The sequence below is a fragment of the Thamnophis elegans genome, chromosome 12 (assembly GCF_009769535.1).
Source record: "Thamnophis elegans isolate rThaEle1 chromosome 12, rThaEle1.pri, whole genome shotgun sequence".
NCBI lineage: Eukaryota > Metazoa > Chordata > Lepidosauria > Squamata > Colubridae > Thamnophis > Thamnophis elegans.
Genome location: NC_045552.1, coordinates 22,454,831 through 22,479,604, shown reverse-complemented (window position 1 = coordinate 22,479,604; position 24,774 = coordinate 22,454,831). Strand labels below are relative to the sequence as shown.

General features: G+C 44.8%; 1 protein-coding gene across 1 annotated transcript; it reads left to right on the top strand.

The window, feature by feature from the left end:
- Positions 1–2,031: 2,031 nt before the first annotated feature.
- On the top strand, positions 2,032–23,227 carry TEKT2 (tektin 2). The gene is made up of 9 exons (XM_032227393.1): positions 2,032–2,187; positions 3,194–3,319; positions 5,017–5,222; positions 5,352–5,495; positions 13,124–13,238; positions 15,885–15,992; positions 18,089–18,232; positions 19,589–19,668; positions 22,801–23,227. The coding sequence occupies exons 1-9, from the start codon at positions 2,032–2,034 to the stop codon at positions 23,012–23,014; spliced, it is 1,293 nt and encodes a 430-aa protein (XP_032083284.1). The 3' UTR covers positions 23,015–23,227.
- Positions 23,228–24,774: the final 1,547 nt, after the last annotated feature.

The following is a 24,774-nucleotide window of genomic DNA, read 5'->3' as shown; positions in this document are numbered from 1 at the left end:
TCCGTATACAAACGGACAAAATACTGGCGCATAATACACCAGACATCACACTGGTTGAGAAAAATAAGGTCACAATCATAGACATCGCAATACCAGGTGATAGTAGGGTCGCCAAGAAGGAACATGAAAAAAATCGCAAAATACCAGGACTTAAAAATCAAAATTCAACGACTATGGCACAAACCAGCAGTGGTAATTCCAGTGGTAATTGGCACACTGGGTGCTATTCCAAAAGCACTGGAATTACATTTAAAACAGTTAAAAATTGACAAAATCACCATCAGTCAAATGCAAAAAGCCGCACTGCTTGGATCTGCACGCATATTACGAAAATATGTTACGACGTCCTAGGCTCCTGGGTGGGGCCCGACTAGTAACCAATGCCAAATCCAGTGAAACAACTGGCCGCTGTGATACAATTGTATAATAATGATAATAATAATAATAATAATAATAATAATAATAATAATAATAATAATAATAATAATAATAATAATAATAACAATATCATCAATGGATAATTTTCATGTGCTCTGTTTGTGGAATCACTGAATTTATGAGATGACTATATCTATTTATATTGCTTCCCCCCATTTCTTTCTGTTTTTAAAAAATAACTTTTATAGAAGTTTTTCAACAGAATGAAAAAACTTTGAATTAAAGAAGAATAAAGAAAAGTAACTGGAAGGTGGAAAGAAATTTAGAAAAAGGAAAAGAAAAGTAAGATTCTACAGAAGTGACTTCTGAACTTCTTAGCAGCTGTTATAAATAGATTTATATTTTATCTTCTCTCTCCACGGTTAGCTCATAATGTCCTTCTTTCCCTAAGCTGCCCTTTCTAATCATCAGACCCATAAATCACAACTTCATTTTTCTCTCTTTTTTCAGTCAAACATCCGTAAGAGGTTTCCAGTCACAAATAAATGTGGTTACTGATCTTTCTCTAACCAAGCAAGTTAATTTTGCCATCTCTGTCACTTTCACTATGCATTGTTGTGGGCATCTCAGAATCTTTCCATTTTTACTCATATAGAAATCTCGCAGCAGGGATCATATTAAAAATAAACAGTAATGTGTGACTCATTTTTAATTGACTGACCACTAATCCCAGGGTTTGGCTTCAGTTGAAAATTGATGTTTAAAATTCTTTATTATCTTTCTATATATTTGAACCCAAAGTTTTCTGGCTGTTTTAGAAGTCCACTGGGTATGATCAAATGACCATTTGTGTGATGTTTCCGACATACATTTTAAATACCTATACACTTTCTAGAGAATTTTTCTGATTTCCTGTCCCTTAAATTCATTTCATCCTGATTTTTGCATGAAGTTTTCCCCCAGTGTCAATAGATTTTTGCCTGCTTTTCTCCATACACACATAGCTATATACCCGCACAATCGCACATGGACACACACATACATAGACACAAAGAGGAGAGAGAGAGAGAGAGAGAGAGAGAGAGAGAGAGAGGGAGGGAGGGAGGGAGGGAGGGAGAGAGGGAGGGAGAGGGAGAGAGAGAGAGACTTTTGGTTTTGCATACTGCATTCCTGAATTAATGCATGTTTAGACATTCTTTTTACTAATCTGCTGATCTTTTGATAAGAGAACTGAACTTGCAAAATATAGAAAATAAACAGATTTCTCTTCCATTATTCCAACTGAGCATGCCAAATTTGACCTGATGATTAACAACAGCTTTGTCTTGAATATACTACTTGCCATTAAGTTGATACGTTGAAGAATATTGGCATGCCACCAGTTTCACATACGTACTTAAACAAGGCAAGTTTCATGTCTGTGAAAACAAGGTTTCATATTTTCCTTATGCGAAATATTTAAAAATGCCTTTAAATAATGCTTGCCCAGGAAGCAGGAGGAGAAGCAGCAGGATGAACAATTTGTTCATTTGCAAAATGGGTTTGTTCAACAAACTAAAGTTTGAATAAACCCATTTTAGCTACAAACCATAATGTAAACAATGTAGTTTGACTGTAATCAATATGCTTTTTTTTTAATAGCAGGGAACCGTCATGGCCACTCTGAGTTTAAAGCCAGGCCAGAGGTTCACACTGCCAGATTGGCATGTCAATTCTGACCTCCTCTCGACCAATGCTGAGCGCCAACGGTCTGCTTCCCACCAGATCAGGCAAGAGGCTCGGATCCTTCGCAATGAAACAAATAACCAGGTGGGCAAATGCTGGCAGGGGAATTCTGGGAGCTGAAGTCCACATGTCTTGGAGAAACAATACAGTAATTGTTCAAGGGTATCTGTGAAGATCTGCATGAGTATGCTGCCCAAAATCACTCATTTGTGAATTGGGCAGTATATAGATTGAGAATAAAAAATAGAATAAGAATAAGAACAGAACAGAATAAGAAATATAACAGAACAAAATAGAACAGAATAGAATAAGGAATAGAATGGAATGAAATGGAACGAAATGGAATGAAATGGAACGAAATGGAACGAAATGGAAAGGAACAGAATAAGGAACAGAATGGAATAGAATAGAATAAGGAATAGAATAGAATGGAATGGAACAGAACAGAATAATTTATTGGATACTGTAAAACCCCCATTCCTTCCTCACTCCAGGGGAAGGTTACTACAAAATCCCCATTCCCTCCCGATCAGCTGGGACTCGGGAGGCAGAGAATAGATGGGGGCAGGGCCAGCCAGAGGTGGTATTTGCCAGTTCTCCGAACTACTCAAAATTTCCGCTACCAGTTCTCCAGAACTGGTCAGAACCTGCTAAATTTCACCTCTGGCTTGTTAAGAACTCTACCATTAAGAGAGTGTCAATGAGCCACAGTGACGCAGTAGTTAGAGTGCAACACTGTAGGCTACTTCTGCTGACTGCCTGCTACCTGCAGTTTGGCAGTTCACATCTCACCAGGCTCAAGGTTGACTCAGCCTTCCATCCTTCCGAGGTGTGTAAAATGAGGACCCAGATTGTTGGGGCAATACGCTGATACTCTGTAAACTGCTTAGAGGGGGCTGTAAACCACTGAGAAGCAGTATATAAGTCTAAGTGCTATTGCTATCTTCAAGCATTTGACTGTGGAGTTAGGACATTGTATCTTTAGAGGCCACATTCCCTATTTAATACATTTCTTTGGTTATTTCCTGTCACTTTCTCAAGAACTGAGCTATCTGAATAGTGATTTGAGTTTTTTTTCTTCCTTTCCCAGACCAAATGGGATGAGTTCGACAACCGCACACGTCTTAATGAGCGTCTTGACATTGTCAATCGATGGAAAGAAACTCTGGATAAATGCCTCACCGATTTGGACACCGAAATCAATAGCTTGATTCAAGTACGTGAAGGTCTCGTGTCTTCCTCACCCCATCCCATTCTCTAGGAAACTATTAGCAAACCTCCCATATTCTGAAGTTCATTCTAAAGTCACAACACCAAACCAGATCATGTATTCCTTTGGAATAGGGTCATACGGGAAGTTTCATGCTCAAAACTACTGATGTGAACCATTGCTTTCTCAGAAGTGGCCACTTTAAGTTCAGAGCATTTGCACACTTCTGTGTGATGACCCAGGGCTTGGCACAAAGGCAACACAGCCAGAGAACTGGTATGAGTCCCTTGATTAACACCATCCGTGCCCCCAACGTCCCTTTCAACTCTTCCACAAACCTGTAACAGTCTTTGGCTGAAAATACTCCAGTCCCAAACTTTGTAAGCAGAAAACTTCCAACGATAAATCCAACAAGGCAAGATAAGGTAATTAATCCGGCAGGGCAAGCAAGATAAGGAGTTCCAGAAGTGAAGTAGCAGGGCAGTAAATCAAACCAGTTGGGAGATGCCAGGAACTCAGATAAACAGTTAAACTCTGTTCCCAAAAACCGCCCCTCCCATTTGCCTCTCCTTTAAACTCCATCCCCAGGTGTGCCTTGCGAAGGGAATCGGGGCCCTTTCTGCCCTCATAAGCCATGCAACCCACGTTGCTCTCTTCTGCGTTCTTCCCTGCGCACTCTAGGATGAGGAGGAGGTGGGCCTTGGTCTTCATCTGAACCCCTCTCCCTTGTTCTACCTCTCCCCTGTTCTGCCCAACCTGACTTTGCCCTTCCCCGGTTTCTTCCACAGTCAACAGAGCCACTCTCCCGCTCTCTGTCAGATGTTCATCTTCCTCTTCGGATTCAAACTCTGATGGGGGCATGACACTTCTGGTAGGAAGTGTTGTCTAACTCCCTCTTTGCTTCTGATGCAGAGCACTCGTCTGAGCTTTTCTCAGCCCCCAGGACTGCCCCTCCCCAACCTCCTCACTGTCCAAGTCTGCTGCCAGCTCCGGTGGCCACCGGTGGGCCACAACAATGCATTGTATTAGAATGTTGTTCCTAATATTGAGCTTCATTGTGCAGTGAACTAATTGATGAGACTTATCTACAAGTGTAAGCTGAGCCTCAGCAGATACTATATTTTTGGAGTATAAGACGCACCAAGGTTTTGAAGAGGCAAATTAAAAAAAATAGATTTTGCACTCTGCAAACCTCCCAAAAGAGGGCATGAATAGCCGTTAGGAGGCTTGTAGAGTGTTCCTGGGGGGTGGGGGCAAAAATGAGAAAAAAATGGCCCATTTTTCGCAAAAACAGGCCCGTTTTTTGTCACAAAAAGGGCATTAGGATGCTTATAAAGTGCTCCTGGGGGCTGTGGGGGGCAAAATTGAGTAAAAAATTGGCCATTTTTTGCTCATTTCTGCCCTCCCCAGCCCCCAGGAGCTCTTTGAAAGCCTCCTACAAGCTATGCATGACCATTTTGGTGAAGGGGCGGGGTTTCAGGAGGCAAAAATGCTGTATTCAGTGTATAAGATGCACCCAGATTTTCAGCCTCTTTTTTGAGGAGAAAAGGTGTGTCTTATGCTCCGAAAAATACGGTAATTCCCACAGAAACTTTTATGAGTCTATTGTCTCCTACTGTTTCTCTCCAACCTTGTTCTGGCTGATCCTCGGAGGGCTGCCTTTTTCTCCTGCTTATTCTATCTATGGTGACCTCCCTTTTCAGATGAAGGAGGCAGCAGAACATGCCCTCCAAGCTAAAAACCTGCCGTTGGACGTGGCCATTGAAAACCTCACTTACCGTGAGAGTCGTCGGGCCATTGATGTAGTGAAGGACCATGTGGAGGATGAGCTGCACAAGGAAGTGGAAGTGATTGATGCCACCAAGAGAGACCTTCAGCAGAAAGTCAGCGAGGCTTTTGAACAGCTCTGGTAAGTCAAAAAATTCTAGGGGGCAAGCAGAAAGTAGTTATGGGGATCTTAAGGTAGTTTCATGGACTGTGTCTCATGAAGACAAAGATTGTCTTTGTTCTAATGCAGTCTTTGTTGATTGGTTCTCAGCCTCTTGCAGGAGGCCCGGCAGCAGTTAAATTTTGATCACCGAGGGAAGAAGGAAGCTCTGGAGATCGACAACACCTGTGTTTCTCTCAGTGTCAATTCTCCCAATATCTCCTACAAAGTCAACCCCACTCGGCTGCCAAATGGGTAAGATTAAATGTCTAGAACAGAGGTCTTCAAACTTGGCAACTTGGTGGCTATGCTGGCTGGAGAATTCTGGGAATTGAAGTCCATAAGTCTTAAAGTTCCCAAGTTTGGAGACCCCTAGTCTAGAAAAAAGAGATGGAAAGCCTGACCAATAAGAAATGAATGAATGAATGAACGAACCATTCCGGTGAATTAATCTGACTTCCTTTTGGTTCCATTCAAATGGCAAATGGGATTTCTACATTTATGGTACCTGGTGGAAATCCATCCATTCTTCTAACAGTGTGTTTTAGGCAGCTTCTCCTTTGTGCTATTTTAAGCCTTTGGGTATTTTTATGACTCTATTTTATTTCCAGCCGCGAATCACACTGGCAACATACACAGCAACATATCCCTCATCGGTTAAAACCCATAAAAGTAGTTTATAAGTGGGTGAGATTTTCACACCGTGCATAATAAATGCCTTAGTTATATATTCATTCAGACTGTTATAGCCTTGAGCAAAAATTCCTTCAACCTGGAAGTTCTGTCTCTCATTCCACTTTGATAGGATTTGCATGGGAAAGTATAAAAGGATGCAGGTCTGCCCTGTTTCCAGTTCAACAGATTTCCCATACTTTCCCAATTAGTCAAATCTTATATATTTGTGTATTTGGATTTATGTGGCCACCCAACTCAAATAATGCCACTTTGGGCAATTTACCCAAAATGGCATAAATAAAAACAACGACCAACAATCAAATTTGATTTGATTTTATTTTATTTTATTAACATTTGTAGGCCGCCCTTTTCCCTGAGGGGACTCAGGGCGGCTCACATAAAATCAGGGAGGGGAAGTACAAACAGTGACATAGACACATATAATAAAAGTAATAAGCAACATACATTCATCATTCGGGAGGGGCAACTATCCTTGTCCCCAGGCCTGACGGGCTAGCCAGTTCTTGAGGGCTGTGCGGAAGGCCTGGACGGTGGTGAGGGTACGAATCTCCACAGGGAGTTCGTTCCAAAGGGCCGGGGCTACTACTGAGAAGGCCCTCCTCCTTGTGGTTGCCAGCCGGCACTGGCTGGCCGATGGAATACGGAGGAGGCCCAATCTGTGTGATCTAATTGGTCGCAGGGAGGTGATTGGCAGGAGGCGGTCTCTCAAGTATCCAGATCCACTACCATGCAGGGCTTTATGAGTGACTAATAGCACCTTGAAGCGCACCCGGAGATCGACAGGTAGCCAGCGCAGCTCGCGGGGATAGGTGTTATGTGGGTGAACCGCGGTGCACCCACAATCACTCGCGCGGCCGCGTTCTGTACCAGCTGAAGTCGCCGGATGCTCTTCAAGGGCAGCCCCATGTAGAGCACATTGCAGTATTCCAGCCTAGAGGTCACAAGGGCCCGAGTGACTGTTGTGAGTGCCTCCCGATTCAGGTAGGGTCGCAACTGGCGCACCAGGCGAACCTGGGCGAATGGCCCCCTAGTCACAGCCGTCAGGTGGTGATCAAACGATAGCTGTGGATCCAGGAGGACTCCCAAGTTGCGAACCCTCTCTGAGGGGCATAAAATTTGACCCCCCAGCCTGAGTGATGGAATATTGGTCGAATCTTTGGGAGGGAAACACAACAGCCACTCGGTCTTTTCTGGGTTGAGCACAAGCTTGTTAACCCTCATCCAGTCCATAACGGCCTCAAGGCCTCGGTTCATCACGTCTGCCGCTTCATTGAGTTGGCACGGGGCGGACAGATACAACTGGGTATCGTCCGCATATTGATGGTATCTGATCCCGTGCCTACGGATGATCTCTCCCAGCGGTTTCATGTAGATGTTGAATAGTAGGGGGGATAAGACCGAGCCCTGAGGCACCCCATATGTTAGGGGCCTAGGGGACGATCTCTGCCCCCCCACTAACACCGACTGCGACCTGTCCGAGAGGTAGGAAGAGAACCACCGCAACACGGTGCCTCCCACTCCCACCTCCCGCAGTCGTCGCAGAAGGATACCATGGTCGATGGTATCGAAAGCCGCTGAGAGGTCAAGGAGGACCAGGATGGAGGAATGTCCTCCATCTCTGGCTCTCCAGAGATCATCGGTCAATGCGACCAAAGCGGTTTCTGTGCTGTAACCGGGTCTGAAGCCTGACTGGAAGGGGTCAAGATAGTTTGCTTCATCCAAGGACCGTTGGAGCTGAAAGGCCACCACCTTCTCAACAACCTTCCCAAGGAAGGGAAGGTTGGAGACTGGGCGATAGTTATTAAGAACAGCTGGATCCAAAGATGGCTTCTTTAGGAGGGGTCTCACCACCGCCGCTTTCAGTGCGGCGGGGAAGTTCCCCTCCCGAAGAGAGGCGGTCACAGCCGCCTGGATCCAGCCTCGTGTCACCTCACTACTGTTAGTAACCAGCCATGAGGGACACGGGTCCAGTACGCAGGTGGAGGCACTTACAGCCCTCATGGCCTTGTCCACATCCCCGGGGGTAACATCCTGAAACTCAACCCAGAGATGTTCCACCTGATCCTCTTGTGCCTCGGCTGGAACTGCGGGGATGGAGTCCAAGTCCGACCGAAACCGAGCAATTTTGTCCGCTAAGAATTGGGCATAATCCTCAGCTCTGCCCTGTAAGGGTTCCCCCGCTTCCCTTTTATTTAATAGGGAGCGGGTTATCTTAAACAGGGTGGCTGGGCGGGACTCAGCGGACGCAACCAAGGTGGCTATATGAGATCTTTTCGCTGCCCTAAGTGCCCTGGTGTATTCCTTGGTGCAGGTGGTTACCATTGCTCGGTTCGATTCGGACTTATCGGACCTCCATCGGTGCTCTAGGCATCTCCTCCGGCGCTTCATCTCCCGGAGTTCCTCGGTGAACCAAGGGGGTCTCCGGGATCCGCTGACCCGGAGGGGCCGTAGTGGCGCAATCCGGTCGAGAGACTCCGATGCTGCCGAGTACCAGGCAGCAGCCAGAGTCTCCGCCGAACTGTGGGCGAGGGTATCAGGAATAACCCCAAGCTCCGTCTGGAACCTCATAGGGTCCATCAGTCGCCTGGGGCGGAACCACCTGGTCGGTTCCTCCTCCCTACGGTGGGGGTTTGGCCTCCGGAAGTCGAGCCTCAGTAGGCAGTGGTCTGACCACGACAGGGGTATGATCTCACTACCCCTCAGACCAAGATCACACATCCACTGCTCCGAGAGAAATACGAGGTCGAGCATATGACCCGCTGAGTGGGTTGGGCCCCGAATTACCTGGGTCAAGCCCATGGCTGTCATGGAAGCCATGAACTCCTGCACCCCATCAGAGTGTTCACCGAGCGATGGCAAATTAAAGTCCCCCAGAACCATAAGCCTGGGGAACTCAATTGCCAGCTCGGCTACTGACTCGAGGAGCGAGGGGAGGGCTGCTGCAACGTAGTTGGGAGGCAGGTACGTTAGCAGCAGACCCACTTGACCCTTGAGGTCCAACTTCACCAGCAGAGTCTCACACCCGACAAGCTCCGGAGCAGGGACCCTACGAGGTACTAGAGACTCCCGGATCAATCAATAACAGATGATCTGGCTCACACTACCTGCTGTCTGCTGAGAACTTAATTCATCCATATCCAAACAATGAGCGAATAGTTATGTTTTTAAGACTTTCTTCAAGGCCAGCTCAATCTGAGCCAGCTGAGCACTAGAGAGATTACTCAAAGTCACTGAAAAGCCACCCCATGTAGTTCCCAGGAGGGGACCCCATCTCGGTCCACCCTATCAGAGGCAGTTCCAGAAGTAAGCCATGTAGGGTTTACAGCAGTGATGGGTTTCAAATTTGTTTAGAACCTATTCTGTAGGTGTGGCCTATTTTGTGGATGTGGCTTGGCAGTCATATGACCTGGTGGGAGTGGCCAACTTGTAAAATGTGGTGAAACTCATTTAACAACACTCTTGCTTAGCAACCAAAATTTTGGGCTCAATTGTGATCATAAGTTTTCTTTCTTTCTTTCTCTTTCTTTCTTTCTTTCTTTCTTTCTTTCTTTCTTTCTTTCTTTCTTTCTTCTTTCTTTCTTTCTTTCTTTCTTTCCTTCCTTCCTTCTTTTTCTTCCTTCCCTCCATTCTTTCTTTCTTGTGTGTCTATCTCTCTCTTTCTTTCCTTCCTTTCCCTTCCTTCCTTCCTTCCTTCTTTCTTTCTTTCTTTCTTTCTTGTCTCTCTCTTTCCCCCACTTACTTTTTCTTCTTTCTCTTTCTTTCTCTCTCTCTCTTTCTCTCTTTGTCTCTCTTTTTTCTCTCTTTCCCTCTTCCTTCCTTTTATTCTCTCTTACTCTTTCTCTTACTTTCTCTCTCTCCCCCCCCCCATCTCTCTCACTCACACACACATATATTCCAGTTGATGAAAATTTCTGTTTTGCCAGCTGGGAAGCTGAGAAAGAAGCCATGTTTTCCCTGCTGCCTGCAGCCCTCGGAGGAAGGAGACAGGGAAGGGAGCCCCGGATCTCATCTCTGCCGCCTCCTTTGAGAGCTGGCTTCGGGGACGGCCAGCTTCTCCCATCACTGCGCCATTCACTAGCCTTTCATCCAGAGGCTCTACCAGCAGGGTGCCTGCCATTTCACCTCCCGAGAGAAGCTCGGGAGAGACGCGCAAATGGCCGCAACTCGAGGCTCCCGAGGAGGACGCTGGACACCGGGGGTGGTGGTGGCGCCTGCTGCTGCTGCTCCTGCTGCTCCCGGTAATGCAGGCTTCTTGGGAGCATTAAGCTGCAGGCGCAGTGGTGCACTGATTCCAGCAGCTGCATTTTGCCTTGAAATTTGCTGTCCCAGCAACCTGAAGGGGACATTCTCCCAGCAGCGCTCCCACCCTTAGCTGGGAGGAAGTGAGGATGGCTGGGCACAGTTTGGCACCTCCTGGCTCCCCTCAGATCACTGAGGGGCCTCACACACCTGCTCGCTTGCATGGCCTTTGTGCTTCCAGCGGGAATGGGAAGTTCGGAGATCTTAATGTAGTAGGATGGGAGAGGCTGGAGCGGAAGGTTAAATAAACACATTTGGCTTCGCTTCCTTGCGCGGCAAGAGAGAAAGTTGCCTGAGACGCCGCTGGGAGAATGTCCCCTTTGGGTTGCTGGAACAGCAAGTTTCAAGGTAAAATGCATCTGCGTCTCAGGCAACTTTCTCTCTTGCCGCACAAGGAAACGAAGCCAACTATATTTATTTGGTTGGTTGGTTCCCGGACCATGGGAGGCGATCTGACAGCGTTTTTTATGCCCGCGGTGACCCATTTTGTTGCTTGCATCTCGCTGTGTGGCTCTTGCTCGAGATTTCAGCTGATTTTCTTCCAAGCAGCGACCGCGGCCGCGGGCACCGGGGAACCTCCCATTCTAGCCTCTCTCGCCCTACTACATTAAGATCACTGTGCTTCCCATTCCTGTTGGAAGCATGCAGGCCATGCGAGCGAGCAGGCGCATGGGCCCCCCCAATGATTTGAGAGGAGCCAGGAGGCACCAAACTGTGCCCAGCTGTCCTCACTCCCTCCGGGCTAAGGGTGGGAGCACCTGAGATGCCACTGGGAGAATGTCCCCTTCGGGTTGCCAGGACAGCAAATTTCAAGGCAAAATGCAGCTGTTGGAATCGGTGCGCCTACAACTTAATGCTCTCCAAGAAGCCTGCATTACTGGGAGCAGCAGAAGCAACAGCAGCAGGCGCTACCGCCACCTCCTGGTGTCCAATGTCCTCCTCGGGAGCCTCGAGTTGCGGCTATTTGCGCGTCTCTCCTGAGCGTCTCTCGGTAGGTGAAATGGGATGTGCTCCGCTGTCAGAGCCTCCGGGTGGAAGGCGAGTGAAGGGCACAGTGACGGGAGAGGCTGGCCTTCCCCAAAGCCAGCTCTTGAGAAAAGAGGCAGATATGAGACCTGGGGTTCGCTTCCCTGCTGGGCAATGGGTGGGTGCTTTCTCGCACACCTTCGGAGAAAGAAGGCATGTGAGAAACCCCCCTCCCCTGCCCACTTCCCGAATGTGTGAAGGAAGGAAGCTTCAAGCTCATTTGCCCTCAGCTACACGACCTCCTTTCATTCTCTGCTGCCTGAACGAGTGAAGGAGGCAGACAGAGAACAAAAGGAGGTCGCGTAGCTGAGGCAAAGGAGACTGCAGCTTCCTTCCTTCACACGTTTGGGCAATGGGGGGGGCTTTCTCACACGCCTTTGGAGAAAGAAAGAAGGCGTGCAAGAAGGCCCCTTCTACTGCCTCTCAGAGGGGGGGGCATTGGTGAGCCAGCCGATTAGTGAGCAGCGGGTGGGGAAAGCATGGTGCGGATGGGCGGGGCGAGCAAGCAAGCGAGCGGTGACCGATGGACGGGGGAGGAAGCGAGGGGGGCAGGTGGGAGGGAGCGTTCCGGTACTGTGCCACCGGATGAATGGGTTCCAAAAGGTATGCTAAATTTCACGAACAGGTTCTAGCGTACCAGTGAGAACCTGCTGAAACCCACCCCTGGTTTACAGATAGTAACTGATAACTTGAATGAAACTCAGAAGGTGACACAGAGTTAGCGAATCTTGCAAAGAAGTGATGTTACGTGTGTTCTGACCTAGGCTTCCTGAGAAAGCATAAATCACACTCTTAGTCCCCCAAACCCTCTTTTATTTATACAGCTGTGAATTGTGGTCATTCACAGCTTGTAATGATTCACAAACAGAGAGTCCAACTCTTGTGAAGAGTCCTACAGATGTTGCTTGAGTTGCCACAGTCTTTCAGGGTAATGTTGATAAGCACTCACCTTTATCTCCCTTGAAACGCTGCCAGAGACCTAATTGCCAATTAATTTTGCAAGGTCAAATGGAACTTCTCAGAGCTTGAATCAACCAGGGGAACTAATTGCTTCCTGAAAAGGCTCACATCCGTTTGCTCCTCTTTTATGTCTTAAGGGAGGGACCAATAATCTCCAAGCCTTACTCCCAAGTCACCCCTTTTTTCTCAATTGTTCTTGCCTTCTGGCAGCCCTGCGCATGCGCACCCTGGCAACAGGCTCACACTGTTCTTCTGCCTCACTGATTTCAGACTCCAGAGGCAGCACATCATAACCAGATGGCCCTGGCCCCCTCTCTGCCTCTGACATAGAGCCCTCGTCCGAGTCTTCCCCAGCCTTCAGGACTGGCCCATGTTCCTCCCCAACCTCTTCACTGCCTGACTCTGCTGCCAGCTCCGCAGGCGACTGGTGGACCACAACAATGTGGCTAGGGTCTAAGTCAACCCATCACAGCCAATTGGTCATGGCCAACTTGCCATGGGACAACTAGCCATAGCCAACTCGTAGTCGGACAACTCTCTGCAGGTCAATTCAGTGCTATATTAATCATTTCATTCAGTTACTTTTAACTATTGTAATTCTTGTATTTCTGTCTTGATTTTATTTTTGTTATTATTGGCCATGGTTCCATCAAAATTAAAGTAACTTTTGTATTGGTTGAGTTGTCCATAGCAAGTTGGCTGTGGTGAGAGGTCCTGTGGTGAGTTGTCCATGGTGAGTTGTCCCATTCCGACATGGCTGTGCTGATTTTGCACATGGGCACACTTTCTTGTCACATGTCGAATCCTGGGAATTTTGAGTGAAGGAAAGAGGGTGTCTGCTTGAAAGTGGCATGACTTTGAATGAAATAACCAAACCAATAGAACATGTTTGGCTTTTGTAGAACAATCACCCCAGAGCAGTGGGACCAGTTCAGCCAATACAACAAGGATCGGGCAGAGGCAGAAATGAAAGCCGCCACAGAGTTGAGAGAGGCCATCGCTCTCACCATTGCACAGGTTAATAATAGTTTCACTTCTAGATAACTTAACAGCAAGCAAATTGTTTCAACCACTTCATAATAGTAATAATAATAAGAGCTTGTTGATTAGTCACTAGGTCACATCAGAATACAACATACAGAACAATAATAAGACCATGTGTAGCAAAGTAGAGTAAAAGCAGAAGTAAAAGGAAATACAAATCATATTTAGAGGAAATCAGTTAGAATAACAGAGTTGGAAAGTCTTCTAGTCCAACATAGATATCCAACATCTTCTTAAAATGTCCAGTGTTGGAGCATTTACAACTTCTGGAGGCAAGTTGTTCCACTGATTAATTGTTCTAACTGTCAGGAAATTTTTCCTTAGTTCTAAGTTGCTTCTCTCCTTCATTAGTTTCAACCCATTGCTTCTTGGCCTGTTTTCAAGTGCTTTGGAGAATGGTTTAACTCCCTCTTCTTTGTGACAACCCCTGAGATATTGGAACATATTTCTGTGTCCTCCTCCTGCAATTCACCCCAATCAGATTCATACTTGCAGATCTTAGTTGTACTGTTTTGCTCAGAAAAAGGTTGCATTATGGATAACATTTAGGTTCTGATTAGACATGAAATACAGGTAGTCCTCAAGTTATGACCAGAATTGGGGACCAGAATTTCCATTGCTAAGAAAGATACTTATGCAATGAGTTACACCCGATTTTACAACCTTTTTTTTGCCACAGTTGTTAACTGAATTTCTACAGTTATTAAGTGAATGACTTGGTTGTTAACTGAATCTGTTTTCTCCCATTGACTTTCCTTGCCTGAAACCAGCTGGTGGCAACAATTTTAAGTACATGATGCCAACTGCCCAAGTTTTGTTCACGTGACCAGGGGGATGCTATGCTTGTAAGTAGGAGGACCGGTTGCAAGTCACTTTTTTCAGTGCTGCTGTAACTTGGAATGGTCCATACATGAATGGTTGTAAGCTGAGGACTACCTGTATGTTGCTTTACTATATGGATCCCCAAAAGTTTTCATTTAATACAATATTTATCAAATTTGACTACTTTAAGACTCCCAGAATCCCCCAGCCAGCATGAGCTGAAGTCTATGCATCTTAAAATGGCCAAGCTTCAGAAACACCAATCTAATCTGCCATCCTACCTCTACCTCTATCTCCTCCCTCCCTCCCTCCCTCCTCCTCCTCCTCCTCCTCCTCCTCCTCTCTCTCTCTCTCTCCCCTCCCTCCTCCCTCCTTCTCCCTCTCTCTCCAATTCATTTGGCATTCAAATAAAATACAAGCTATATCAGTGATAGCAAATCTTTTTGGCACCAAGTGCCCAAACTGGAAGGCATGTGCATGTGCATGCATGTACATGTGCCAGAGCACCGGATCCCATAGACCAGCTAGTTGGCGCATGTATGCTTGTTTTTTGGGTGGCTTTGGCCATTTTCCAGGCCATTTTCAGGCTGTTTTCCAACACTCCAGCGCCTGCAAAAACCATCCGGGTGGCATGCATGTGTTCACGGGAAACCAGAAGAGCAGCTGGTGACGGTGCATGTACCCCCTGAGAGGGCTCTGTGTGCCACCTCTGGCACGCATGCCCTAGGTTCACCATCAGGGAGCTATATCCTCTGTCTGTAAGAGGAGCAGTGTCTAAAGTTTAGACACCCTTTCAGAGAGACCCTTTTTCTTCATTTCATTTCACAAGCCTTCCCGGTTAAAGATAAAATGTTAAAACACCAACCTATGAGAATAGAATGATATGCTGAGATGTGGGATTGGGCAGCATTAAATTATACATTTGGAATTCACCTTTAGAAAAAACAGAATAAGAGAGTTTTGGAGGGGCATTACAGAAACCTTTCTGAAAATATCAGGAAAAAATGCTAACAGGGATGCATTATCTCATAGTCTACTATTTGGGAATAAGAAGGATTGTGGTTTTTTCACCTGTTCTTGATGTGTGATTTTTGATAATAACTGAATAATAATTGAAACTGAAAGACTTTGGGCCAGTCATTCTTTCTCAGCCCAACCTACCTCACAGGGTTATTGTTGTGGGGGAAAATGTAGGATCCAAATCAAATAAATAGTATACATAAATATTGTCATTGGTGTACTAGTTCTATATCTTGAGAAATAATCCAGAAAATAACAAATTACTCTGTGTCTCTGTGTGTGTCTCTCTGTGTGTGTGTTTTCTTTCTGAATTCTCCCCAATGTTTAAATGAATATAGCATTATTCTAGCAGTCAATGCTTTAAAAGAACAGTGGTAGGTATAGTGATATGTGCATTTAGGACATATATAATTCTTAATTTAGATATAAAAGCCCACATCTAAATTTTAATCCATTGAATGATTTCAGCCAGTTCTCGTTCTCTGCCAAATTCATTTCACAGAACTGGAAATTAAATGTGGATGTGGTAGGAAAAGAAACCTCCACATGGCAGCTGTACTGCTGCAAAGCAGACTCCACCCATTTCTAATGTGTATTTACATAACAATAGGCGGAGTTTCAATTGCATCATTGCAATTTCCGTCTTGACTTTCTGACCACACCAGAGGAAGACCGTTGCGGATGAGCAAAATGGCCCTATAAGGAGAAGAATCTCTCACACTTCTTTAATTACAGTTTCTTTGTCTACCTCTTTTGACCTGAGTTTTTCCTTTCTAGACTGACAATGAGTTAGAAGCTCAACGTGTTGCTACCGAATTTGCTTTCCGGAAGAGGATCCATGAACTGGAAAAAGCTCTTGACGAGCTAAGATGGCAAGAAAAGAATGTTAGTCTTCATCTCGGGCAGGAAACCAATCAAATTTGTAAAAAGATCCTTCAGAGTTGGCATGTGTTTAATGAATTTGGGTCAAGATGAGGTTCTCCCAGGATGGTAACATGGATTAATTTCAGAGAGATGACCAGGGGATTAAACAAAATATTGCCAATTCACATAATTTCCCATAACATTTCCTCTTCCTTCTTGAGAGAATAATACAGGAAAGAGGGAAGTTGAATTTGAGAACCTGATGCACTTCTGGTCCTTCTTTTCAATAGGAAGGGAGCAGATTCTTCTTGATTTGCACATTCCCTTCTCCAAGGAATACAGAATTGAAGAATTACAGGCAGTCCTCGATTTATGGCTACAGTTAGGACTGAAATTTCAGTAATTAAGTGATGCATTTGTTAAATAAGTCATCATGTCATCATCAGACACGATTTTGTGACCACTTTTACCATAGTCACGTTAAGCGAGTCACGTGGTTGTTCAGTGAATCGAGCTTTCCCAATTCATTTTGCTTATTGGCCTTGCCAATCGTGAACATGTGACTGCAAGAAAACGCAAGTATCGGAAATGCAACCTGGATTGCTAAGTGCCCATATTGTGATATTGTAACAAGCGTGGTGTAATGCTCTTTTGTTTGAGTATGGGTTTGCCAAGGCTATTGTAACTTCCAACCATCATTAAATAAGTGGTCATAAGTCAAGGACTACCTGTACTTGGAGCCTCTGAAGATAGGCTAGGAATATGTCAAGACATACTCCAAAGCAAGAGATGGACCAGTGTCCATATAATATATGTGGGTAGAATAGAATAGAATAAAATAACAGAGTTGGAAGGGACCTTGGAGATCTTCTAGTCCAACCCCCCTGCTTAGGCAGGAAACCCTACACCACTTCAGAAAAATGGTTATCAAATATCTTCTTGAAAACTTCCAGTGTTTGAGCATTCACAACTTCTGGAGGTAAGTTGTTCCACTGATTAATTGTTTTAATTGTCATGAAATTTCTCCTTAGTTCTAGGTCGCGTCTCTCCTTGATTAGTTTCCACCCATTGCTTCTTATCCTGCCTTCAGGTGCTTTGGAGAATATCTTGATTTCCTCTTCTTTGTGGCAGCCCCTGAGATATTGGAACACTGCTATCATGTCTCCCCTGGTCCTTCTTTTCATTAAACTAGACATACCCAGTTCCTGCAACTGTTTTTCATATGTTTTAGCCTCCAGTCCCCTAATCATCTTTGTTGATCTTCTCTGCACTCTTTCTAAAGTCTCCACATCTTTTTTACATCGTGGCGACCAAAACTGGATGCCGTATTCCAAGTGTGGCCTTATTAAGGCATTATAAAGTGGTATTAACGCTTATTGATTCTATCCCTCTGTTTATACAACCAAGAACTTTGTTGGCTTTTTTGGCAGCTGCTGCACACAGCTGGCTCCTATTTAAATGGTTGTCCACTAGGTTGTCCACTAGGACTCCAAGATCCCTCTCACAGTTACTACTATTGAGCAAGGTACCACCTATACTGTACCTGTGCATTTCGTTTTTCTTGCCTAAATGTAGAACCTTACTCTTTTCACCATTGAATTTCATTTTGTTAGATAGCGCCCAATGTTCAAGTCTGTGCTTTTTCAAGAGGCAACTGAAGCTTCTTGGGTGAGAAGTGAAACATCTCCAAAGAAAAACAAGAGCGTCCAATTGCCTCTTGAAAAGGCACCTTTGGAACAACCATGACCTGGATGACTGAGAATCTCCATAGGCCTGCAGAAGTGTGAATATCAACTCCCAGAATTTCCCAGCCACCATACATAACCATTGCTGAGAATTCTGGGGCTTGAAGTGTCCCAGAAGATTGCCATCTGACATTATGTATGTAGCATTAGTTTCTCCTGAAGAAAGGAGGACCAAATCTTACCATAGGAGCTCCTGCATGCAAAATTCACCCTAACATGAGCTGTAACCCCATTCCTATGCCTGCCTTTTACATGGAGTTGGCAGCATTTTTGAATCGCCGGGAAAAACTCTAGGGAATTGGTCACCATTGCTCTCTATGCTCTTATTTGTATGGTGTTTCTGAAAGCAAACCGTGATTGTGTCTCTTCCAGACCTTGGAAGAAATTGCTGAGATGGAGGAGGATATTCGACGTCTGGAAGAAGATCTCCAAAGGAAAATGACCAGTCTGAAATTGGCTCACACTCGCCTGGAGACTCGGACTTACCGTCCCAACATGGAGCTTTGCCGTGACCAGGTACAGAATGCTTTTAAAGCTAGAAAGGCAACAGTGGGGGCCAGAAATAACAATTGCTCTGGGTCTCCAATTATGCACAAAGGTGGAGAGATAGCATAACATTTCCATGAAAGAGATGCAGATCCCGGTAGAAGAGGCTGTTTGTAGCTCAGGTTTGAACCGTGCGGTCCTTCGTGCTTTCTGACCTGGGTTGTTTTCTTGATGTTCACTGATGACGTTACCTAGTTTGGTAATGAAATGTCTGCAATGAAACAACCCAGCTCAGAGAGCACCGAGGACTTCCCGAGGGCTTTTGTGGAGGATTCTAGTTTGGCTGAATCCTAGCATCCACTTAATTTAGATGCAAGAAGATTGAGGGTGGCTATTTTCTGCACAGGTAATCTTCACTTAATAATCTGTTGTTTAACAACTATTTGAAGTTACAACCACTATGGAAAATGAGCCATGATGGCGCAGTGGCTAGAATGTAGTACTGCAGGCTATTTCTGCTGCCTGCCAGCTGCCTGCAATTTGGCAGTTCGAATCTCACCAGGCTCAAGGTTGACTTAGCCTTCCATCCTTCCAAGGTGGGTAAAATGAGGACCCAGATTGTTGGGGGCAAGAGGCTGAGTCTGTAAACTGCTTAGAGAGGGCTGTAAAAGCACTGTGATGAGGTATATAAGTCTAAGTGCTATTGCTATTTCTCCCTTCCTTTCCTTGGCCCTGGTGGTGCAATGGCTAGAATGCAGTATTGCAGGCTGACTCTGCTGACTGCCAGCAGTTCGGTTCTCACAAGTTCAAAGTTGACTCAGACTTCCATCCTTCTGAGGTGGCTAAAATGGGGACCCAGATTGTTGGGGGAAAGAGTCTGACTCCGTAAACCGCTTAGAGAGGGCTGTAAGGCCCTGTGAAGTGGTATATAAGTCTAAGTGCCATTGCTATTGCTACTTTATGGCTCCTGAAACACCCCTGGCCATTGTAAGTTCCCTCCCCCTGGTCATGTGACTACATGTCAGGTGGGTCAGCTTTCAGACTGGTCACAGTGTTCTGTGGTCATATGACCATGTTTGTGATGTTTTTTTGCCACTTTCTTGCATGTTTGCCATTTTGTGGGGGGGGGGAAACACCCACAAATAAATGGGTTTGGTTAATGACTGCTGTGTTCACTTAATGATTGCCACAAAAAAGGCTGTAAAATTACTTCCAGTCATGTGGCCACCTAGACTTATGATGGCAGTTTAAGGTGAAGACTACTTGCGAGACAAAATTATTTATAATAGGAGGTGGTACTATGCAAAAAGTTATATTTCTCTGATCAGCCTGGCCATTGCTATTTCTGAAATCTGAATTGCTTGCTTTCTGTCTCCTTAATTCTAGGCTCAACATGGATTAACAGATGAAGTTCATCAACTAGAAGGCACAATAGCAGCATTAAAGCAGAAAATGGCACAGTCACAGTAAGTTGCAGTGTGTATTTTGGTTAGACGCAAAGTCAGCTCCGTGACCTTGGGCCAGTCACTCACTCTCATCCCAAAGAAGACGTTAATGGCAAGCCACTTCTGAAATCTTGCCAAAATAATTGCAAGGACTTTTCTAGGCAGTCCTGAGGAATAAAAAACAGACTCAAAGGAATACAACATAAATCCTGTGTATATACCCATTCGTGCATAAGCCAACTTTCGAATTTTTAATCAAAATACCGTGAAAAATGCACCACCTACAGAGAAGCCAATGGTGAAAATTAAAACATGAAAAAGGTGGGATTCATATTATCTGCGGGTGATGGTATTTTGGTTAAAATTCAAGGCTCAGGTTATCTATGCATCGCCTTATCCACAAGTACAAACGGTAAGTATGATTAACTTGATGAGTTTTAACATCTTTGCATGAAACATACTTTAAAAAGACGGAGAACCCCAACCGTTTATGTAGTTGCAAACACGTAGGAATTTTCGACCATAGTAAGATGATTGTGTAAAGGTCAGAAGTAGGTTCCTACCATTTCAGACCTGTCCAGCCGAACCGGTAGTGATTTGGCAACGCAGGCCTGCCACGCCCCTGAACTGGTTCTCATATGGCGGAACCATCTTTGATTTTAGATTCTGCACATACGCAGAACAATTTTCATTCCACAAATTTAATTTTTTTCTTTTTTTAACATTTTGCGCATGCACAGACCTATTTTTGTGCAAATGCGCATGTGCACGGAGCAATTTTTTTGTGCCACTGAACTGGCAGTAATACTGACAGCAACCCACTTCTGGTAAGGGTACAGCACAGTGGTGAGATTCAAATTTTTTTACTAGTGGTTCTGGCGGCGTGGCTTGGTGGGTGTGGCTTGGTGGGCGTGGCAGGGGAATTCCACTCCAGAAGAAGGATACTGTAAAATCTCGATTCCTATCCCACTCCAGGGCAAGGTTACTCCAAAATCCCCATTCCCTCCTGATCCGCTGGGACTCGGGAGGCAGAGAATAGATGATGGCGGGGCCAGTCAAAGGTGGTATTTAACGGTTCTCCAAACTATTCAGAATTTCCGCTACCGGTTCTCCAGAACTGGTCAGAACCTGCTGAATATCACCTCTGGTACAGTCGTCTGAGAGAGTATTAAAACATCAGCTGAACTGAAGTCATGACAGATCTATAATGGTATTAATTCAAAGCCAATTATATGTTAATTTGGCTTTAGCTTCCAAATAGAGGGGGGGGGGCTGTGATTTTGGGATTTGGCTTGTGTCATGCTACAATTTACACCACGTCTGACTTTGCCTTGTTTTTGTAATGTAGTAGGATAAAAGGTATGTAAGCTGTGGTTCTGTTTTTGCTCAGGGCTGCTCAGGAAGCTGCCAATGCTTTTCTGGGAACCTGATCTACCCTGTAATTATTTGCTTGCTTAATAAATTTATGTTGTGTCTTCAAAGTGATTTTGATAGCTTTAGACGATTCAAGTTTTAGCCACAACATGGCCAAAGCTCAACAAGGGAAGGAGGGAAAGGAAGGAGGAGGCTGAGGGCCTCAAAGGAAACTGGATTATATAAAATAAATCAGTGAGATTGGAGGGCTTGGATTTTATTTCCACTTTATTTTTCAACTGCGATATAGTTAAGGGTTTTAGTGCAGTTTTAGTGCATTTTCTTCTGAGCATGGCAGGAAGTTGTGAGTTCAGTTTTCAGCAAAGGTCAGAGGGGATGCCTAAGGCTGCAAAAGGAAGATGTGTGGGCTGTATGCGACCCTGCAGCTGCAGTTGCCCACCTCTGCAATAATTACCTGTGAAATAATTAAATCTGATTGCAAATCAAATCAATACACATCTTGTTTCTACGATTGTGGGCCACCTAGAGGTTCCTCTAGGTAAGACGGGTGACATAAAAGATAAACAAAAAGAAACAAACAAATAAATATTTATTAGCATATGCAGTATTGAAATTCATTTTTTTTTACTACCGGTTCTGTGGGCATGGCTTGGTGGGCATGGCAGGGGAAGGATACTGCAAAATCTCCATTCCCTTCCACTCCAGGGGAAGGTTACTGCAAAATTCCCATTCCCTCCTGATCAGCTGGGACTCGGGAGGCAGAGAATAGATGGGGGCGGGGCCAGTCAGAGGTGGTATTTGCCGGTTCTCCAAACTACTCAAAATTTCTGCTACCAGTTCTCCAGAACCTGTCAGAACCAATTGAATATCACTCCTGAGTATATAGCATTATTACAATAGACAGAAGACCACAATGCTATTGCAGAGTAGCAGTTTGGCTTGCCAAGGTACCATCCCTGTTATAGGACACATTTGCATGCTTCCAAGGTGTCCCACTTCTAATACAGTATTTATCAAGCTTGACTACTTTAATATGTGTGTACTTCAACTCCCAGAATCCTCCAGCCAGCATGAGTTGAAAAGTGTATGCATCTTAGGTGAGCTGGCTTTGCACAGAGAAAAAGATGAACAGTTCTTCCTACAGTGTCAACCAAGGCCCCCTCCCTTCCTAGGAGCTGCTTCACAAATGCTCACTGTAAGCAGGAAGGTTCAGAGCTGTTAGGAAACTGACTGCCTGCACAGAGCACCAGCTCGCCTCCTTATCATTGAACTGGTACCTGTTTATCAACTTGCATAGAACATGTTTTCAAACTGTTAAGTGGACAGAAGCCGAGGAGTTATGGAAGCTCACCCTGCCACACAGTCCTAGGACTCGAACCGCCAGAGCAGAAATCATCTCCAGTGTCATAAAGCCACCGTGCCTCAAACTAACTAACGAACAATTTAAATAATTTCATTTGGTCTATTTTGAGAGATGTATAAAAGCCTGTCCTACTGTCTCTAGATCCATGGTAAACAATAGCTAGCAGTGTGTTCACAGATATCATGTTGTCTTCAACTTTTCTCTTTAAGGGGAAGTGTTTTTTTTGGTGGTGGTGGGAAGGGATGATCTTGCAATATCATTTTGGAAATCGTGTTTCTCACTCCCTTTACTAGTTTCAGATGTTTTCCGTTTCCCTCCCTTGGCAGTAAATATTAGAATAAGATTAAAGTGGGAAGATTTGCAATGTTTAGTTCACCTGGAATGAAGCTGCAACCATCCTCTCTTCATTTTTGCAGGGATGCTCTAGATGCCCTCTATAAGCACCTGTACCGCATCCAGACAGATATTTCCTACAAGATGAACTCTCTGGTGCTGGATAACAAATGCATGGATGGCAGGCGAAAGCTGACGGTTCCAGCTGAGAAATTTGTGCCAGAGGTGGACACTTTCAACCGCACAACCAACCGTACTCTCTCGCCCCTCAAAAGCCGGCAACTGGAGCTGGCCTAGGATAACTGAGAACATAGTAGACCTTCCCAGGATTGACCTCCAACCAAGCCAGGCTACGGTCTGCGTTGGGTTATAATGACTCAAGTCATCTTATCTTTGCCCCTTCCCAGAGTTGTGTATTTGCCCTTTATTTGAGTCTCACAGCTTTGGTATATTGCATGAAAAAAAAGTTGGATAACTAATTAAAAAGGCTGCCCTTGGTGCTGTCAAGCCATTAAGATTCATGAGTGGTTTTTGATGTAACTTGAGATTTCTGACAAGCTTGCTTCAACTTGTGCACAGCTAGACATTTCATCAGTGCCAGGGGGCTGGAGAAAAATCTGTAGGAGGGGAGCTCCTGAATTTCCATCCCATTTATTTTCTCTCTCTTCTAAAGATTAATTTCATCTACTTAATTAAGCAGGATACTGAAGTTCTTCAGTGTCCAAATTTTATAATGGGTTTGCAAGAAAGCTCCAACGATCACAGGGACCTGGGTTGAAGTGGTTGGTTGGAATCAGGAAATAAATTAATTCATTTCCCTTACTTTCAAGGGAAAGTAAGGAGGAAGGAAACAATTTACGAGGTAAGAATACACAGGAGTTTGACTGATGAGTGTTATACAAAGAGAAGACTAAACCAGATTGAATCTAGAAAGATCATGTAAAGCTCCAAAAAATGGAAAATACAGGTAGTCCTCAACTTACAACCATAAAGGTAAAAGGTAAATGTTCCCCTCGCATATATGTACTAGTCATTCCCAATTCTAGAGGGCAGTCCTCATCTCCATTTCAAAGCCGAAGAGCCAGTGCTGTCCGAAGACGTCTTCATGGTCATGTGGCTGGCATAACTAAATGCGAAAGGCGCACGGAACGCTGTTACTTTCCCACCAAAGGTGGTTCCTATTTTTCTACTTGCATTTTTACATGCTTTCGAACTGCTAGGTTGGTAGAAGCTGGGACAAGTAACGGGAGCTAACTCTGTTACACGGCGCTAGGGATTTGAACCACCGAACTGCCAACCTTCTGATTGACAAGGTCACATCTTAGCCACTGAGCCACCACGTCCCTTTTTACAACCATAATTGAGGCCAAAATGTATGCTGCCAAGTGAGTTTTATCCTATTCCACGACTTTTTTTTGCCACAGTTGTTAAGCAAATCATTGCAGTTGTTAATAACCAGGCTGTTAAGTGAATCTGGCTCCCTCAACTGACTTTGCTTGTCCGAAGGTTGCAAAAGATGCTCACAAATGATCTGAGGTCACTGCAACCCTTGCCAATATGAATCAATTACCAAGCACCCTAACTTTGGTCCCATGACCTCGAGGATGCTGCAACGGTTGTAAGTGTGAAAAATGGTCTGAAGTCACTTTTTTCAGTCAGGTATAACTTCAAATGGTCACTAAATGAACAATTGTAAATGGAGGACTACCTGTAATAATTTATAGAATAGAATATGGAATGGAATGGAATATGAGTTATGAATAGAATAGAATAAGAAGAGGAATAGGAGATAGGGGAGACTAGACTAGAACAGAACAGAATTAAGAATAGCAATTAGAATAGAATGGAATAGCAAATAGAGTAGAGTAGAATAGGAAAAGAGGAATAGGAGATAGAATAAATATGAATTATGAATAGGACAGAACAGAATAGGAGAAGAGGAATAGGACATAGAAGAGAAGATAGACTAGAAGAATAGGAGATAGCATAGCATAGCATAGCATAGCATAGAACAGAATAGAATTCTTTATTGGCCAAGTGCGATTGGACGCACAAGG

Coding starts and splice junctions, on each gene's coding strand:
- TEKT2 (XM_032227393.1), top strand. CDS start 2,032: ATGGCCACTCTGAGTTTAAAGCCAGGCCAGAGGTTCACACTGCCAGAT. Junction 15,993..18,088: donor TAAGATGGCAAGAAAAGAAT/GTTAGTCTTCAT, acceptor TGTCTCTTCCAG/ACCTTGGAAGAAATTGCTGA. Junction 19,669..22,800: donor CAGAAAATGGCACAGTCACA/GTAAGTTGCAGT, acceptor TCATTTTTGCAG/GGATGCTCTAGATGCCCTCT.